The sequence below is a fragment of the Amblyomma americanum genome, chromosome 5, assembly GCF_052857255.1.
Source record: "Amblyomma americanum isolate KBUSLIRL-KWMA chromosome 5, ASM5285725v1, whole genome shotgun sequence".
NCBI classification, from domain to species: domain Eukaryota; kingdom Metazoa; phylum Arthropoda; class Arachnida; order Ixodida; family Ixodidae; genus Amblyomma; species Amblyomma americanum.
Window position 1 is genome coordinate 55,792,060 of NC_135501.1, and position 19,298 is coordinate 55,811,357.

The 19,298-nt window shown below is 45.8% G+C and overlaps 1 protein-coding gene across 1 annotated transcript in view; it reads left to right on the forward strand.

The window, feature by feature from the left end:
- The first annotated feature begins 19,168 nt into the window (after window positions 1-19,168).
- LOC144133624 (uncharacterized) overlaps window positions 19,169-19,298 on the forward strand; it is a 44,083-nt gene continuing 43,953 nt past the window's right edge. Inside the window, exon 1 of the mRNA XM_077666804.1 lies at window positions 19,169-19,197. Coding sequence (XP_077522930.1) covers window positions 19,169-19,197 — 29 coding nt within the window. The remainder of the gene's footprint in view (window positions 19,198-19,298) is intronic.

The following is a 19,298-nucleotide window of genomic DNA, read 5'->3' on the forward strand; positions in this document are numbered from 1 at the left end:
ATTTTTTTCGGCCTGATATTTCCCGCTTGCACGGAGCTCAAACGGCGGGTGCTGTGTTGGCCTGACGAATAATTGTGTTTCTTTACGCGACAGATATAGAGCGAGCGCATGCAGCATTGCTCTATAAGTCACATGCACGAAGTCAATGAGCAAATGAGGAATAACTATTTTCGAGCAATATCATGACAGCAAAACTCACCGCAGTTAAAAACAGAAGTGGATCAGGAACCTAATTCTTTTCAGTACCAGAGTTAGAAAAACATTGTTTTATATAACAGTGCTCCCGTAGATGTGAAATCCTATTTTTAAAAATGACATCCCTTTCACATCGCATACTACGCCCTTCTGCATACGCCAGTTCGTTAGTTATGTGCTGAGTTAAGAAAATGTAATTTTTCAAACCAAGCCTTAAGACTAGATTGATAGAGCTGAATATTACATTCTTCATATTTGCATATAACCAGATTGATGTCCCGAATGCGTCATATTGAATATTGGCCTTACCGAATACTAGCACGTTACTTTGGTTGACTAAATTCTAATGCACTCTTATTCTGCTGTGAAGTGTCCATATTCAGCTATCCACCTATTTTTAAAATTTTGAAATTCCTTTGGTATCAAAAGATGAACAATGCTCAAACTCAGATTTTTTTTAGTGCAATTCAGCGTCATGTTCACCAGGTGCTCAAGCCAACACGATGAGAAAATTTTCTGTCTAGCATTTGCTTTTTGTTTGCTGTGGACATAATTTTGGAGCTTACATAACCTCTTAGTTTGAAATTCACCGGGATAACACGAACTTCTCGAACAGTGCCTATTAAAAACGGCTTCACGATCACAAAAAGTTTGAAGGTCGATACTATTAATTAAGAATGAGGTTTCTAAGTTCTCCTTTGATAGCGTGAAACAGCTGGGGAAGTCTGAAGCACGAAAAGAAAGAAGCAACTTTGCACGTAATCATGACTGGTGTTTAAGAAATAGCTTTCAGATAATTCTTTTTAATTTTGGTATGATGGTGCTGGTCACGGACGTTCAAGTTGAGTAGTGCACAAATAGAAGCCCACCATCTGCGAACCGATGCACAAAATTTCTCTAAAGAGCGTATGGCAGCGATTCGCTCTGTTGCGAAGACTGGCACTGAAACCCCTATGTTTTGTCTACTGCTGATGATTGCATCGACGTATTTGCTAGAACTTATTTTTTGGGTCAAGTCACAGGGCCAACTGAAAAATAGGAAAAAATATAGTATCTTGGCTTTGGACCAACATACCGGCTGCTTCAGTGAACACTTGCAAAAAGTTTCAAAAATAGGGTTTTTCTGGCAAAAATGACTTATGCGGCATAGTATTAGCAGTGTTGGCGTATGCCGAAAAGACGATGAATTGTCTTAAGTGGTAAGCTGGTTAACTAATTGCTGATAACTCACTAACTACAGAAATAGGCAATTGGGTGTAATTAGATATTTGTAGGCGGTCCTTATTAGTAGCCAAATCAGTTTTTAGAATTTCGAAAACGCGATTACCCTCGTCGCTCTGGCTCGACAAAATTTGGCTGCATCGTGCGAAAATACATGCGCTTACCAAAGCATGCATACAAAGCAACGCTCCAGTGCACGTAGCTAGTCGAAAAAGTCAAATGTTTTCGAGCCGCAGCGCCAAAGGCAATCGCGTTTTCGAAATTTTGAAACCTGATATCGCTATTACAAACGACCGATTACAAATTTCTAATTGATGCTAGGCGCCTAACTCTGTTAGTTAAAAACCTAATTATTAAATGTTACTTAACCGACTGACTACCTAAGACGATTAACAGGATTTCTCGTGTCCTGCAGCCATAGTTTTACCCCAAGAAGCCCTTTTTTGAAAATTCCTGGGAACAGTCGTTGTAACATCCGGTATAATCCTAAAATCGCCCAAACATTATTCTGTGGCCTATGTTTTTCTGTCATTTTGGAGAGTGAGAACGGTTAGCGGGAACGCTTGAGTTCGATTAAGCGTGCCCTCACGCTCACTTTAAAGGTAAAATAACAATGATGTCGCAAGGAAAAAAAAAATTGGCGGTGGTTTAGCTCTGGTTAAACCTGGAGTGACGCGATAGCTACAGCTGGCTGAGTGGAACTTGGTCACGTGACCAACCACGTGATCAGCCACGGTGCCGCGCTGCCGGCAGCTGCTACGCACCACGTGACACGTGGCGGCGCAGCCACAGGGTGGCGCGCCGCCACGCTAAAAGCCCGAAATGCTACCGTAATGGAGCTGTCACTACAAAAATAAATCTGTGAATTTTCTTAAGTGCACCTCACTGTTTACCACCTGAAGAGCAAGGAGAAGATACATGCTGTAGGTTTTACTCAATGCGTCTACATCTTGGTTTCTGCTGCTCTGGCATTTTAAGCCGCCGAGGTGGCTCACTGGTTATGCCGCTCGGCTGCTGACACGAAACCATGATTTGGGCCAGCATGAACTTTGGGACACAAACGAAGAGAGACACATGGAACACGGAACACACTGCTGGCCGAAATCATGGATTCATACCAACTGGCACACAAAAAATGCCATTTTGCTGACACGAAAGACGCGGGTACGATCCCAGCTGCGGTAAACGATTTTCGATCGAGGCAAAATTCTAGAGGCCCGTGTACTCTGCGTTGTCAGTGCACGCTAAAGAACCCCAGCTGGTCGAAATTTCCGGAGCCCTTCACTACAGCGTCTCTCATAACCCGAGTACCTATGGGACGTTAAACCCCATAAGCGAAACTAAACCAAACCATCTTCTTCCATTATGTTAGACGCGCGAGTTCCACTCGAACTCACATTCCTCCATGGACATCCAATTTCATCCATGGACACGCGTATGAGCGCAAAAAGAGCCGTACGCTTACCAACGCCGACCATCAATCTTGTCATCTTTGTATCCTGTTTCGTCGCCTAGGAACAGCGACACCACGTTAAGGTAAAACAAGAAATGAAATGAATATACAAGGCAGGGAGTCGAAACCACGCGTGCGCGTACAGATCAGCTTCGCAGGTCGCTGCGCGAAAGCACTAGGCTATCGCCGTATTTTTTTTCAACATGGTATTTACTACACGAGGTTATGTACGAGCAGAAAGGGGATATATACAGATTACTTAAAATGCACGCAGCTAGTGAATGCACTGCATTAGCTTGACAGAACACAACACAGCTAAAAGAACGGCAAAGATATGTAGACAATGCATAAAAAGCGGAAACCAGTCCGGTAGAAAGTCCTTTTCATCGTAAATGTCCCTGAGTTAGAGTTTCATTCGAATGAAATAGGATCCAGCTAAAACAAGAGCGTCAACGTTGCGGTCCAGCACGCGCGTTTTTCACAGGCTATGAATTCCCATGAGAGAAAACATGTCACATGGATCGTAAGCAGGTCGAGTAGCCGCAAGGTAACGAGCACTGTAGGAATTTCAGAGTTTCTTTATTGTCCATTGCAACGCACCCCAAAACAAGACTGCACCCTTGCAGGGTAATAAAACACCATTCAATGCTTTTAGGTACATTGCACAGATGGCAGTTAACACAAGGCACAAAAATGTTCCTCCTATGCAGCCAGGTGCTAATAGGTACAGCTTCGGTTTGTATTTATAAAAAAAACGTTTTGGTGCAAGGAGGTATCGGCATCTTGTACACTAGCGTTAACACATCATGACCCTTCAGCCGCCGCGGTGGCTCAGTGCTTATGGCGCTCGGCTGCTGACCCGAAAGACGCGGGTTCGATCCCGGCTGAGGCACTTGAATTTCGATGACGGCGAAATTCCAGAGGCTCCTGTACTGTGCGACGTCAGTGCACGTTAAAGAGCCCCATGTGGTCGAAATTTCCGGAGCCCTACACTACGGCGTCCCTCATAGCCTGAGTCATTTTGGGACGTTAAACCCCCATAAGCCATAAACCAAACATCATGGCCCTTGATGTCAAAGCAAACAGAACGATGCAATGGCGGCGGAAAGAGCATCGTTATCGAATCCCTGTACAGAATTTTACGCGAAACACAAAATAAGTACTGGTTAGAAAATGGAACTGTCAAAAACTGCACAGAAGCACGAACGTCGTGCGTAACGCGCAGTAAACAGGGGCGCCCATTAAAATTTGAAGAAACCACTAGGTTTGGAAAACTTTGGAAACAGGGTCATTAAATTAATCTGCAAGAATGCTCCAATAACCGGAGAGGAACAAACATGAAAAAATAAGAAACGGGTAACTAACTGTCTCACATTCAGGTGAACTAAGCCCAATCCTCCGCACAAAAAGAGGCCTCAAATGATTATTACATCTCAGCGATTCGAAATTTGGTGCCCAAATAAATGTCGCATATATTCGATGAAAATGATAAATGCAATGTCTAGCGCAGTTCAAGACCTGGAGTAGGTAAGAAATTTTTGTTGTCAGAAAGCTGCTGCAGGCCTGAGCAGCACGGAAAATCTAAAGCCGATGTGGGACAAAACTCTGAGTACAACGCTTGACAACCGGAATCAACTACTTCCAGTAAAGTTCACTTCACTTAAATGCACGAAGTTGGACGTCAGGATAATTATGCGGCACACATGACCGTTCTATTCCAGCACAAAATACCAGTACTGAGCTCCATGAAGCGAACCACAGACCAGAACCTTTGCAGCGATTTACCTGAGCGCGGGAGATGATGCCAAACTGGTCTATTGTGGATACAGCTTTATCAATGCTGTGCTTGTCCATTCAGAAAAAAAAGCAAAATCGTCAGCACATGGAAGCACTTGGAATTTATTACTCAAAACAGATAAGCCATGAATATTACTCCCCTCAAGATAGTTTGGAACGCGCGGAACATTTTCCTGACGGCTACCGGAGGCGTTTTAATGCAGACGGTTTTGTTAGGAGAAGTAGGGTAGTTTGAACTGTTGTTCTAAGTACAGAATTTGAACGCCAAAAGATTCTGCAAAGCGACCGGGTCGGGATTTCTACGTCTCGGGCTAACCCTCGCCATAGAGCTGTTTCCTTCAAATGACGCGCTGCGTCAGTTGGTTTCTTTAAGGCAGGGAGGAATGCGGACAATAAACAGCCTTAATTTTGACTCTCTCGCGCTAATGTTCGCGCCTTCTTTAAATGACGCTAATTTTTAGGACAGCACGAGAGGATTTAGAACTTGCCCAACATCTGATGCGTTTTGAAACAAAAAAAATCTGCAGGCGCCAACGAAACAATTGGTAACTCCTAGCATAATGCAAGGCCACTAAGATGAGCTGGAAGCACCAACTAGTAATTATTGTTTGAAAGGCTTTCAAAAATCCACTGACTAACGACTCCGCGCTGTTGCGGCCCGAAGACGATGAGTCTTGTAATCATATATGGCTTAGCTATGCTGGCTTTCAAGGATGTTTTTTCTTTGTCGCTGGGCTGCATTCACATATCACTGACACAGTTGCCCTTGCCTGATTTCTGGGTGTGAGATAACCACCGATTTTGAAATACAACTTAACGCCTCTGAGAGCGCCTCTGAGAGCACACCCATCTGGCGTGAGTCTCTCACAACCACATAAAAGGCGCTTCATTCTGGTGGGGTAACCTCTTCCCTCTGCCAGAGGGCGCCTACATAACAGCGGCGCCTGAATGTAAAATAATTCTGTTCGAGTCTTCTTTCTCCAACGCCTTCTTAAGCAACTTTAGAAACGACCAAAGGCAAAGCAATCGCTGCATGGTTCAGAACTGCGTTGTGTGAGTTGAAAGTTTTGGCCGCTTGACTAAGACCACGGACTAACATGAGATGCATGTGTTTCCCTGTCACGCAGTCTATGTTAAGTCATATTCCGGCGCTGTCTCGTGTGTTGTTATTCTTTACTGGATGTGCTCTTGTCTTCCCTGTCAATTGTCAGTTTTGCCGCAAAAGTGTTTTCCAACGAAAAATTCCTGTTGGCTGGCCGCGTCTGCATCCCCTGGTTTGGACAAAACAGAGGAGCGCGCGTGTTCCGCTGCGCCGGTCGCCCTACATAGCGCCCTTTTCCGAAAAGGAGAGAAGGAGCATGATTTTACAAGAACACTGGACAGTTACCTCAGGCTTTCGAGGTGGCGTGTAGAGGGCAATAATCGATATGGTACGGTGGTTCCATTCCGTGACCGGTACGCGTCTCTATCATAATGTGGCGACGGACATCCAAGCACACCTCTGACTGAAGTCTGTTTTTCTTCACTTGTCACTCTGTTGCGCAGTGATAGTTGTTGCTTGAGCCATACCCAAGCATCAAACACCGCAAGCCGCCCCTGCACCGAGATGTGTGTTCAATGTCTGTGCCGTACTACATCCTATTCCACGTGGGAATCTACGTCACAATCGCGCGGCTGCAAAAAATAGCCCCTCTGGTGTCGCCTGCTTCAATTGGTAGTGGTGATGATCCAACTCAGTAAAAAGCAGTGTGAAGCAGCTTTCCAATGCAGGTTATACTGAAAAATACGCTTTTTTGGGTGGGCTCTGTATGTTTAGTGCTGGTTCGTCGCCGCTACAAAGCATAAAAGTTGAATTTTTGCCCTTTTCGTTCACTGCATCGGTCGCATGCCACATGTCAGTGTGAGGGAGGCCGACCTTTTTCAGTTCGCAGAGGAAATAAGGCAAGAACATTACGCCTTTCGCGAGTCACAAAAGACGGCTATGCAGAGTGAAACACAGGGTTTGAAAAATGAAAAAAAGGAATATGCACAATTTCTTCGCCCAACTATCGAGGAGTTAAAGCGAAAACTGGATATAAGAATCTTGAAAACTGAGAAGAAAAAATAAGAACACACATCTCGCAACAGAAGAAAACGCCTTGCAGATAAATATGAAAATCTAGATCTTCGACGCCGGATGGCTTATTGAGAATACTGTTCTCGGTAGACAAGCATCTAAATTCAAGGTGTCATTCCAAAAGAAAATGAAAGCGTGACCGACTTACTTTTTGGATTGGCCGTGCCGTAGAAGAACCCATAGTTGAAACTGGAAGCCTGTCATTAAGTGTCCACACGAAAGACTGATAAGATGTTGGCGAGGAGTTCAAGATACGATCGAAGTGAGACACTGTCGTGAAGAATCCAATAAAGCACGAATTATAAATGACGACCTCTGCCTTGACGATCCAGCCCTTCTTTAGCACTACAAGAGAGAAACGCAAGGAAAGGCGCAGCACTAACAACTAATTTCTTCTTAAACCAACTTGTATCTCTCTCTGTCTCTGTCTATATATATATATATATATATATATATATATATATAGCAGATAAGGTAAGGGACATGCCGCGAGTGTGACGTAGAACATCATCTAACGGCGAGGGCGGAAACTGTGCGAGAGCCCTCTTATGCTACCTATGGCATCAAGACTGCCAGAACCGAGACCCTCGTTAAGCAATTAGCAGATAACGTAAGGAAATGAGGGACTCGTTTTGACAAACTTATGAAGGGAGCCAACAGTCACCGAAACCAAGGTGCATAGGGGAATGTTTAATTTTTTTTCTATAATGTGTTGTGCTAATTAGTGGGATAATGATACTAAGATTAATCTATCGCTTAAAGAAAATTACTTTATAAAGCAGCAGAAAAGCAGCCACAGAATAATGTATATATACATATATATCAAGTCACAACATCAAGTCATGCCAGCACAGAAACTAAACTCGGCTGAGTAGAGAGATAGGGAGGTATCACTGATGCATCCTTCAGCATTTTTATTCGTATGAAATGCTTCGAGAGCCAGCCGCGCATGCTTATTTCTCCTTCTACCCAAAATAACCGTCTCTTCGAATCATGGTGCACAATGGCTGCAATAATTATTGCGCGACACTAAATGTGCACCTTTGTCAATTTTATTCCTTACATTTAGAGCATGCTCCCTGAGTCGCTCTTTTATAGAACACCTTGTTTGCCCGATATAATTATTTTCACACAAGAGTGGGAATGCATACACAACTCCAGTGGTGCAAGGGACGAAGGATGTCCCATGCCTGATTTGGCAGCCATGCCCACCATCACCGCACATGCGGGAGCACAGCTTGGAAAGCTTGTTCGGCGCACAAAACGCCACAGGGACTCCATGCCTGCTTGCCACTCTCGCAAGGTGGTGTGAGAGCTTCCTTGTGTTTGTTCTTGAGTTTCTCTCGTGTACATGGATTGTCTAAAGTTTTGTGCACTTCGTTCATAAGTAGTATTACCCCCCCCCCCCCCTTTAGCGTGCATATGGTGGGACACCCTATCAAGGAGGCGTTGACCATATGGATCTTGGGACTCTATCTTCAAGCTATCAGGGCAAATAAAGAAACCCTGTTATATTTCTTCATAGGTTCCTTCTACCGGTCGGCACATAGAAGAAGCTTCGCAAAACAAGCATCAAGTTACAAGTTGAGATTTATTTTTCTACATCATCGTCCGAATTCCCAAGTCCCTCTCAAGCACACGATTGAATAGCGTTACAAAACAAAGAGCACCTCTCGTGTCCGAGGTTCAGCCCCGGGGCGGCACCGCCCGCCGGCAGTGTTCCTTTTTTCCCGTGGAGATCGCCGCGAGTCACCATTGCGCACACACACCCTCGCTGCTCAGGTGACAGCACCGCAAAGCTGGGCCTCACGTGCTGGTCGTCCTCCAATTCTTGCAAGAATCTCTTGCCGTCGCTGCGTCATCGCCGGCGGCCCTGTTGCCCTCTCCACCAAGGTCGGGCGCGAACATTAGCGTATCGCACCTGCGCAAAGACGTCTGTGCTGTTGACTCCACTGAACTCGCCGCACGGCGCCAACATGGAGTAGCACACTCAAGCCAGCGGCCTTCACGCATGAAGTTGCGATCCGGGTCCCCGCCCGGCACACGGGGGGATTGGGGGTTACTGAACGGCGCGACACAAGCTCTAATCCCTTTCTGCTCCGGTGACGACTCGCCGCTGTACACTTGCCGCCACCACGTGCATATGGCTGATCACTGCTCGCACGAGCCCATCGGTCTCGCCGCCACGTCCTCTGCTGACCGGCCGTACCCGAGGGGGAACAATCTTCTAGTGTACCCATGCTGGCTCGAGGAAACCGTTTATTTCCGATCGTCAGGCGACCTTGCGGCAGGCGTCGAGCGTAACACCCTGGAAAAGCGGAGACATCAATTAATATGTCAATTAGGCTAATTAAAAGAATGACCAACCGCAGGAGCGGGTACAAGAAAGATACCTCTGCAGGATAGTGTATGCACTGCCATAGCTCAAGCCAGATGCTGCGGAGAAAGGCAGAGTCGATGCGATAATTAGGAAAGCATACAAAGCAGCCTTGGGTCTGCCGAATTTCACGTGGATAGAAAGACTCCTGCGACTGGGAATACTAAACACACTGTTGGAACCCAAGGAGGCTCACATCACGATGCAAACAGAACGGCTTAAGCGCACAAAAGCTGGCAGAGCCACACTGGAGCGCCTAGGGATAGGCGTAGAACTTCCACCCGCAGACACAAAAACTCAGATACCCAGTCTCATTAGGAAGGGACTACGGATCAAACCACTGCCAAGGAATATGCACTCTTCACACCATGACGGAAGGAGGAAAGCTAGGGCAATAGCTCTACACAAAAAATATGGAACGGACTAAGGAGCTCTCTATGAAGGTGCGGGAGAATACACATCAAGCGGAGCGTTCGCACTGGCGGTGGTGGACGTGCGCCAGCGGCTGCGGACCTCGGGGCCACTGGTCACAAAATGTTCACAAACAGTGGAAGAGGCAGCTGTGGCACTAGCCCTAGCTAGCACTGATGGGGATACAATATTCTCGGATTCCAAATTAGCCGTCCGTGTAGTAAAGCTGCGGGGGGCAGCAGCTCGAATGCGGCACAACATCTACCGAAACTGACCAGACAACGTTACAAACAAACTGAAGTGATATGGTCGCCGGCTCACTCGGGGAATCCGGGAAACGAGGCGGCCCACAACATGGCTCGATGTTTTGTCAACCGAGTAAGTGGGTCGTCCGCATGCATGAATTATAGGTCGCTCAACAGAGTGAGGTGTAAACAAAGAGGCGAAAGGGGCTAAATTACTGAACGGAAAAAACACATAAATAGTTAAGAGAGAATGCACAGAACGCAGTTCAAAAAGAAACGGAAGAAAGCAGCATACGATCTTTCAATCTAACTGAAGCAGTAGTTGCTAATAACAGCGGGTGTTGTTTTGTAGCTAACTGCATTAAGGTAAATGTTTGGGCTATGAAGCCAGTCAGGTAACCTTCACAGTCTGTTTTCAATCATTTGTTGTCCATGGTTCGCTGTTGGCTCGCTATGGTTTCCTATATCGACTTGCTTGAAAAGGGGCTACTAATTGGCTAGTGATGCCAAAAAACCATATTCGATATTTCAGTCTTGTTTCAGTGTCCACCAAATACGCTAGTTTTGTTGCCTTGCGACTGGAATTACTTGTTATCTAAGGAACAGTTCATGGATGTCGGAGGAATTTGGCACATTCCTGACAATTGTTAAAAACCTTTTTTAATAAAAAAATATTTTGAAGGCTTTCTTGGGTTGTGGATCCCCAAACTAAATGGCACTAATTAATTCTAGAATATAATAAGGTATTATAAATCAGCATCGTGGTCTTTTGCGGCAGTGCGTATCGATGGAAGTGAACAAGTACTATTATTTCAGAAAGCTTTTTGGCAACCATGTACGCGTCCCAGGGGAGATTCACTTGAAAGGCAATATATAGTGCCTTAAACCTAGGTACCCCTTCAATCGGTATTGACTTGATTAAGATTGATTGACCGACTCTAAGCGTTTTATAGACAGAGAAAAGCTATAAACAAAATAAAATGCTGCTATTCTTCCAGCTTTATTACATTAACATGTGAAGCTATTTAACAAGAACTATACTTAGATTTATCATAAACATTGTTCTAGAAGAGCTTCAGTCTTTGAAAGCAGCAAGAAAACTGGTTCTAAAACAAAAGTGCCAATTTTCCAAGTAAAATAATCAATCTAGTTCAGTTCAATGGCGATATAAAAGAAAACGCAGAATTTAAACACAGAGAGCTATGCGCAGTATTTGCTGAGAAAGTGGGCATTAACATGCCCAAAAAAGTGGTTGAGATTTACCGTAGATAAACAGAGCAGACATGCGAAAACATTTATTCATTCTAAAATTCAACGGGGCACTAAGCACCACCTAAGCGGTATGACGAGATAGCTTTAGGGGGTCAATGTCCATATATGCAAAACTGGCCATTGTCTACTTAACATTCACAGATCGCGGCGAGTCCTCATGCCATTACAAGCGCAGTGGTTAAGCGATACGCCACTGCACTGCCATGCGGCTGTGACTATTACCGCCACTGGTAGGTATTGAGCTATTCCTATAGCAACCTCTGCCAAGCACTCATTGATTTAACTGCCACCTGCCAAGGTGGTCTGTTTGCTCACATTCTATTGGACAGGTTGTGATGACGCTACTAAATTACGTTACCAAGGTGGCGGGACGCCCTCCTTCGCTCAAGGCAGCTTTCTTGCGAGAGGTTGGTACGTCTGGATTACTGCTTTGCCACTAAAATATTGGATGTAGGGTGGTTACACTCACCCCTACAATAAATCAAGAAATAAATTTTCCAGCCATGGGTGCCGGGCTTCGGCGCATACACTGATGGCTGTTCCGTTGCTCAGACGTTATCGTCGCAGCTGTACAAACTCTTGTTGTTGTTGTTGTTGTTGTTGTTACCCTCACAAAATGGAACACGCCCGCACGGGGGGAACTGGCTTGCAGTGAAGCGTCGGTCTCGATCCTCGTCGTCGACCCTACTCTGGACTGCCCGAACATCTCCGCCTAGGCAGCACTTGACTTTGAGTCTGGTTCAACTGCGAACTCATATATCGCGGCCTTGGTGAGAAATGACTTCGCAACTTCCAGGGAAGCAGAAAATTTCTCACACCAACGGCCCGTCGCTACCAGTCATCAAAGAGAAAATTCACAAAAGGACCTCAATGTTTTTTCAACAGAGTTTTGCTCTAAACCAGTTAGCGACTAACGCTAGGGACACAAAATTAACCGCAAAAGGCCGCTCTTACGCCTCTATCCCTACTGAAAAAAGCTGTATGATACAATAACCTGATACAGGCTATCTCATATAATTGTCATATTATCTCTTGCAATTGTCATACAATTTGATTGATATTGAATGACATCTATGAGCAAATGCATGAATTTGCAAAAATGAAGGACACTTGCATGTCACTCCTCTGTTAAATGTGTGATAAAACCGCATGAGGTTATTTCATAATACAGCTTTCTTTTTTTACTTGTGTCGAGTGTATTTTGCGATTAAGTATATCTGTCTCGATATTTTCACTGACTCTTTTGTGTCACAACCGACTTTGGGGCATGAATTGAGCGTGTGCATGACTTTGTTTGTTCTTTATTTATTTAGTCCTTGGACTTCTGCTCTCTACCCTGCTGAATGAAGCATAGAATTACTTACTTATCGTATGAAAGGAGGCCATTTCTGTGGGTACCTGTTAAATTGTACAAAAAGCAATTAACTTCACTACTGAATGGAAGTTTATCGCTTTCTAGATAGGCTTTGCCGAGGCCTGCCATTAACTATTCGTATAACTATGCCATTAACCATGCGTTTAGATTGAGAGCTCAGTGGAAAACCATTCCATTTTTACAGCAATGTTAAGCGTTACAAGTTTCGTGGCAACATTCCTCAACAAAACACGTTTATGATATCCATTTTTGCGGGGAATTAGTTAATTGTGGCGGTTATTGGAGAGCTACTCGCTTGGCATTGCTGACAGCAAATGGAGCGTACATGTCAGCCTAGATCATCGTGCATTTCAGGCAGTTGTGTTCACTTCAGCCTTCTTGAGAACGCCAGCAACCCATGAGCTTCTTCTTCTGACTCTCCTTGTACTTGCCCAGCACCTTTCCTCGAATTTCATACGTGCAGTATTAACACAAAGCAGGCAAGTTCCGTTCGGGAGTCAGAAAACATCGGTTATATTTAAGAGATGTCTCGTGCTTTCTCCTTGATGAGTAAAGGCGGGCTTAATGTTCACGTGCACAGAGCGACAATATCTTTATATTGTCCCTATATGACTTTCGTGAGAAGCAAGGGTGAGAGATATCTCAGCTATCCTGCTCTCTCTTGTACATACTCGCGCTTTGTGCTTTTCTTTAATATCTGTGCAATATGTAATAGAATCGAATGGTTGCGCCCTTAAGACCAGGTTGTCTAATGAGTGTTATGGAGCACTTAATACCGTGAAGCCGAAAGGCAGTTTTCAGCCCTCATTAGTGCCTTTCACGATGAATCTATCCTTCTTAGCGGCGTACTAAGAAGCTGAAATGTTGCTGGCAGAGAGCCCGCCACAAAACATCTTCGTTAGCTAGACGACTAAATGCGATCTGAACGAAATTTTAGCAAACGATCCCATGGTTGGCCCCTTCAAGGACATTTTGAATTCCGTATATGCTTAAAAAGGTATTTATGTGCCCCATTTAGTCTTCCGAAAGCATGAGCATTTAAAGTTTAATTTCTTCGCTTTTAGGTGGGGATGCTTGACAATGATGTTTGCATTGTGCAGGCTGCGCAAGGATCTGCGGGTTACATCCTTCAATTTGCAGCCGGGTGTTCACAATGCAAAGGAATCTATATTGTTCTGAGAGTTTAGTGTTCCTAAAAATTTTTGTCGACACCTGCACAAAACTCTTCAGTGCACATAACTCGAACGTTAGCGCACAGGTTTCACCTTGTTCGCCACAACCCGCGCTTACCGAATCTTTTTGGTACCATGGCGCTCTTGTGCTGTCTATTTAAATAATCGTGTTGTAACGAGGGCTTCGCAATACATGCTCTGCACAAGCACATTTCTTTCTCTTCATTTCGACTAAGATGTCAACAACCCAGGTATGTTCCCCCGCCCACTCCGCCCGCTTTCGGTCTCTAACGTCATATATGCGATTTTTCTTTCCATAGCTCGCTGCATTGTCCTTAGTTGAAACCTTTCCGTTAGCCTCCACGTTTCTGGCACATACGTGAGTAGCGGTAAGATACAAGTGCTGTATACCTTTCTCTTGAGGGATATTGGTAAATTGCCATTCATGATCATAGAGAACGTGCCATACGCGCTCCACCCCATTCTTATTCTTCTAGGTATTTTCCACTCATGATCCGGATCAGCGGTCACTACTTGCCCTAAGTAGGCGTATTCCTTTACCACTTCCAGCGCCTCCAAGAGAAGGGAAGTGTAGTAGGGGACGGCAGAAAGTCAGGTGGGCGGATGAGATTAAGAAGTTTGCGGGCATACGGTGGGCGCAGCTGGCAAAAGAGAGGGCTAATTGGAGTGGCATGGAAGAGACTATTGCCCTGCAGTGGGCGTAGTCAGGCTGATGCCGGTGATGAATGGGGGCTTAGGTCAGCGTTTGTGCGGCGAAACAGTCTCTGGTCTGAGTGTCCCTGAGTGTCTGCCGTGAGCGACCGCACATTCTGGCGGCAGTCATGTGTACTAGGCAGTTCAGAAACAGTTGTGCACTCAGATGAGGCTGGGCGGTATGGGAGAACTGTGTCGATGGGAGCGGATCGATGCCAGCCATAAAGCAAAAAAAAAATGGAGTGAAGCCGGTGGTAGATTGTGTAGCACTATTGTAGGCGTACGTAACACACGGTAGAACGAGGTCCTAGTTCATGTGGTTGGCCGCAACGTACATAGCCAGCATGACGCCCAGAGTGCGATTACATCGGTCGGTTAGCCCATTTGGTTTGCGGGTAATAGGCTGTAAAAGTCCGATTAATTATATCGCACTCGGGGAGTAAGCTTTAAGGACGTCAGACAAGACGCGTCCTCTGTCACTGAGGAGTTTACGAGAAGCACCATAGCGTAGTAGGAATCGCTGCAAATTGAAGGACGCCACATTGCGAGCTGTAGCAGCCGGGAGCGCGGCGGTTTCGGCGTATCTGGTCAGGTGATCAATGGCAACAATGACCCAGCGGTTGCCAGCAGCGGTATCCGGCAGAGGGCTGTATAAATCTATGCCAACACGACCGAAGGGGAGAGGTGGAAAATATAGCGGCTACAGCTCTCCAGCAGTGGGATGAGGCAGTTGCTTACTGCGTTGGCAGGACGGGCAGGAGCGGGCGTACTTGAGGATGAAGTTATACATGCCGCGGAAGTAGTACCGGAGACATTTGCGAGTGTGCGTCTTGAGTACTCCCACGTGGCCGCATTGCGGGTCGGCGTGGAAAGAATGTTCGTAGAAGGTTGTGGCCAAGTACTACATCAGGGCAGCCCAATCGAGTTCTGGTGAGGTCGCGCGTTGCCGGTTCTGGTTACCGAGATCGGGCTGCACCCATGGTCTGGTTATGCAATTCAGTCAGCACGCGGAGTGTTTTTTTTTCTTTATAAACCCGGTGGGGAACTGCGCGGCACCGAGATTCGAGCCGCCACAGAATGTTATTGCGACTAAAGAATGGTAAGGCCTCGAATCAGTGTATCTTTAAAAAGGGAATAAAAAAAATCTGGTTAAACGGAAGGTCATTAACGAGTTGGAGGTAAGAGGGAAAGTAGATTAGTTCAGGATTTCGGTACAGAGCAGATATTCGGCTTTAACTGAGGAAGACGATCTTGACGTTGAAACAATGAACGATAATCTCACTGCAATCATTACGGAGCGCGCCGCAGAAGTAGGCCGTAGGATGATTCGACAGGATACCGGCAGGCTCTCTCAGGAGACGAAAGATCTGATTAAGAAACACCAAAGCATGAAGGCGTCTAACTCTACAGGCAGAATAGAACTAGTGCAGCTGTTCAAGTTAATAAATACGCGCAAGGGGTAGCCAACATAAAGAAGTTTAATATAGAGATAATCGAGAATGCTCTAAAGAACGGAGGTAGCCTATAAGCGGTGAAGACGAAACTAGGCATGGGTAAAATCCAAATGTATGCGTTCAGAGACAAGGAGGGAAATGTCATTAGCAATATGGATAAGATAGTTAAAGTAGCCGAATAGTTTGACACACATATATACAGTAGCCCATGTAATCAGTACGTTAAGGAGAAAGACAGTAGCGCGCAGCAATGCGTCATCACGTGAGTAGCAAAAGAGGAAGTGAATAAAGCCTTAGAAGCAACGAAAAAGGGAAAAGCAGCTGGAGAGGATCAGGCACCAAGAGACCTGTTGAAGGATGGTGGGAAGATCGTGCTAGAAAAACTAGCCACCATGCATACGCAATGCCTTATGACTCCACTGTACCAGAATCTTGTAAACACGCTAAGGTTATCTTAATTCATACGAAAGGAGAAGTCACGGACTTTAAAATTAGACCGATCAGCTTACTGTCCATTTGCCTACAAAGTATTTATTAAGGTAATCTATAATAGAGTGGTAAATCTTAGTCTTCAATCAACCAAATGATCAGGCAGGCTTTTACAAAGGATATTCTACAATTGTTCTTATTCGCACTATAAATCAAGTGATAATGAAATCCTAAGAATATAACCAACCGCTATATATAGCCTTCATTGATTACGAAAAAGCATTTGACTCATTGGAAACTTGAGCAGTCATGCAGGCTTTGCGGAATCAGGGTGCGAAATAGTCTCATGTGAAAATATTGAGATATCTATAGCAGCTGCAAAGCTGCCATAGTCCTCCATAAATCAGCAATAAAATTGCAATGTAAACGGGCGTTAGCCAGGAAAACACGATCTCGCTAATGCTATTCACCGCCTGTTTACAAGAGGTATTCCGAGGCCTCAGTTGAGAACAGTTGGGGATAAGAGTTAATAGAGAATACCTTAACAACCTGCGATTCGCTGATGACATTGCCTTGCTGCGTCACTCAGGAGATGAACTGGAAAGCATGATCAATGAGTTAGGTGGATATAAATATTACGGTGGATCTAAAAATTAACATGCGAGAAACCAAAATAATGTTCAAAAGGCTAGCAAGAGAACACCAGTTCACAACAGGTAGCGAGGTGCTGCTGGTGGTAGAATACGTTGTCGAGATAACAGAGGCGCGACTTTCATTTAAAGCAGCGCAGAATGATGTCCATCATGCTGTTGAAAGTAGCAAGAGCATTACGAATACCGAAATGGATCGAGAGAAAGGAGTTCCGCTACTCGTAGGCCTTGCAGAGCATCATCAATACGGAGAAGAGAATATATATTGTCACCGACAAACATAGCAGGACGCGGGAAGTACAGCTGTTTACAGGGGAAAGGCTTGCCGAACTGCCGCGCTCATTGAAGACAAAAGAAGACGTTCATCCACGCGCTGGGAGACCGGCTCAGTTACCAGGTGGCGCCGGCAGAATGTCAGCAGTGTGGCATTGCCCCCTTCCTTCCAAGAGGCATCGACTCGGAAGGGGAATATACATACGTAAGGCGGAAAGTTAACGACACGAGTATCTTCGTGGAAAGGGGCTAACGGGAGTAATACGGCTTCATTCGCACCACGTGGACTACTTCGCTCCACGTATCCGAAGAGCATACGATACAAGTTTATGCGGTAGTCTCCAACTGAGGCGGAAAATCCCTTTTGCATTTTTCTAGCAAATAAACGCTAGTATGAACCGTTTTGTTGCCAATATTTCTCCATTCATTCTTATATGATGCAATGATTTTGAAGAAGTTTACGGTTTTTCGACTATTCCTGAAAGCGTCGATGCTGGGTATAACGTGATTGGTTGATTCTCGGACAGACGAGTGCAGCGCCCACAAATCATAACTTAATCCCCACCCTCCACTTGTTTACACGAGGTAACACGAACTGTATAGCTCAATGTAGCTTAAACAGTTGCCCAACCGGTAAGTCACTGGTGCATAAGTTGCAGATGAAGGTATCGATAAGATATTTACGGCACAGGTGATTGCGCAGTGATGACTCTGAGGAGACTCGCACGATGAAAAATAGGTGACTATTTGGTATGGCTAAGCACAGAATATCGTGCAGCAGCACTAGTTACGATTGGCACTTAAGAGCCTTACGTGCAAAAGGCATTTGACCTAAAGGCAATTAACATAAACGCCTGTGGCCTAAAGATAGTCTACCGATACGGGTTTCCACAGAAAATAATTTGCCATGAAGGGCTGCATCCTAAAAGACTGTGAAAAGACTTGAATAAGGTTGTAAAATCCTGCACGCAGGTGCATGCCTACTAGGTGTACATACCTGGCAGGTCCCGGAAGGCATTTGTCATAAAGGCATTCCCCGTAAAAGCCTCTACCATGAGGCTTTACGCAGAAGGGCTTTGGGTAAACACCTGGGTAAACCCCTGAATGAAAAACCTTCACCCAGGTGAAGGCCTGCCAGGTGTACACAAACCTTGCCGGCTGCCCACAGCCTGGTTGATAGGCAATTGGGTGGGTAAGTGGGTGGGTGGGACGCTTGCCATAAAGCAGGATTCAGGGACATGCGTGCTGTGCGTACGTATAAGAATGCCTGAAATCGGAAAATGCGCCTAGTAGAGCTACCGCACTAAAAGCAACGGCTAAGCTTTTACTTGAAGCGCAAAACTCACCGAAAAGCTTTCCCTGCAAAGGCGATAGTCCGGACTACGACTCGGGCTTAAGTCTCCCTCCTGAATTTGCAAGCAACCTTAGAATGACGCCGCAGCTACTGCGGTCACGAAGCCTTCGCGTTCTGCGTCACGTATGGCTGGCCCAGCCGTTGGCAACGGTTTCTTTCACGCGCATGAGCCCGCTTAACCGCGGTTGTCGACTGCGATTGGCCCGACATTCCACGTTTGCCACGGTGAAGGTGTTGCATGCAGCTATTGCGTTCGGTTACAATGAACTGCCGTCACTCGGAGGTCCCATGGCAGGCTGCTGTGCGCGTCCATCTATCTCCTGCGTTTACTAAAAAGAGACACTGTGGAGCGGCGCACAGAGGTGTGACGGCCAGCAGGCGGACGCCTGGATTGGCGATGATTAAAAGCCACACAACAGCTGCAGAAAGGAGCGCAACGTGTAGGAATGTGCGTGTGTTTGTGCGGGAGGGGTCGAGCAGTGGTACCGTTTGTGCCGCTGAACTTTTTGCACAATGGTCGGCATAAGCCGGCGGGCTGCAGGGGAAGAAACGCCCAGCAGCAAAGGCGAAACACCGGCTCCTGCACAGAGTGGCATCACAGGATAAGGCTTCACACTAGCTGGGAGAGGCCTGCACCATACAGCAGCGGACACCTCGACAATGGCCGCCGCTGCGACCTCCAAGAGCTGGTGAGGACACGCTACCTTCTTTGCACGCAAGGACTTTGAAATGAGTTCACGAAAGAGAATACAACGTAATAAATTCAGAAAATAAACTACTACAACGAGTG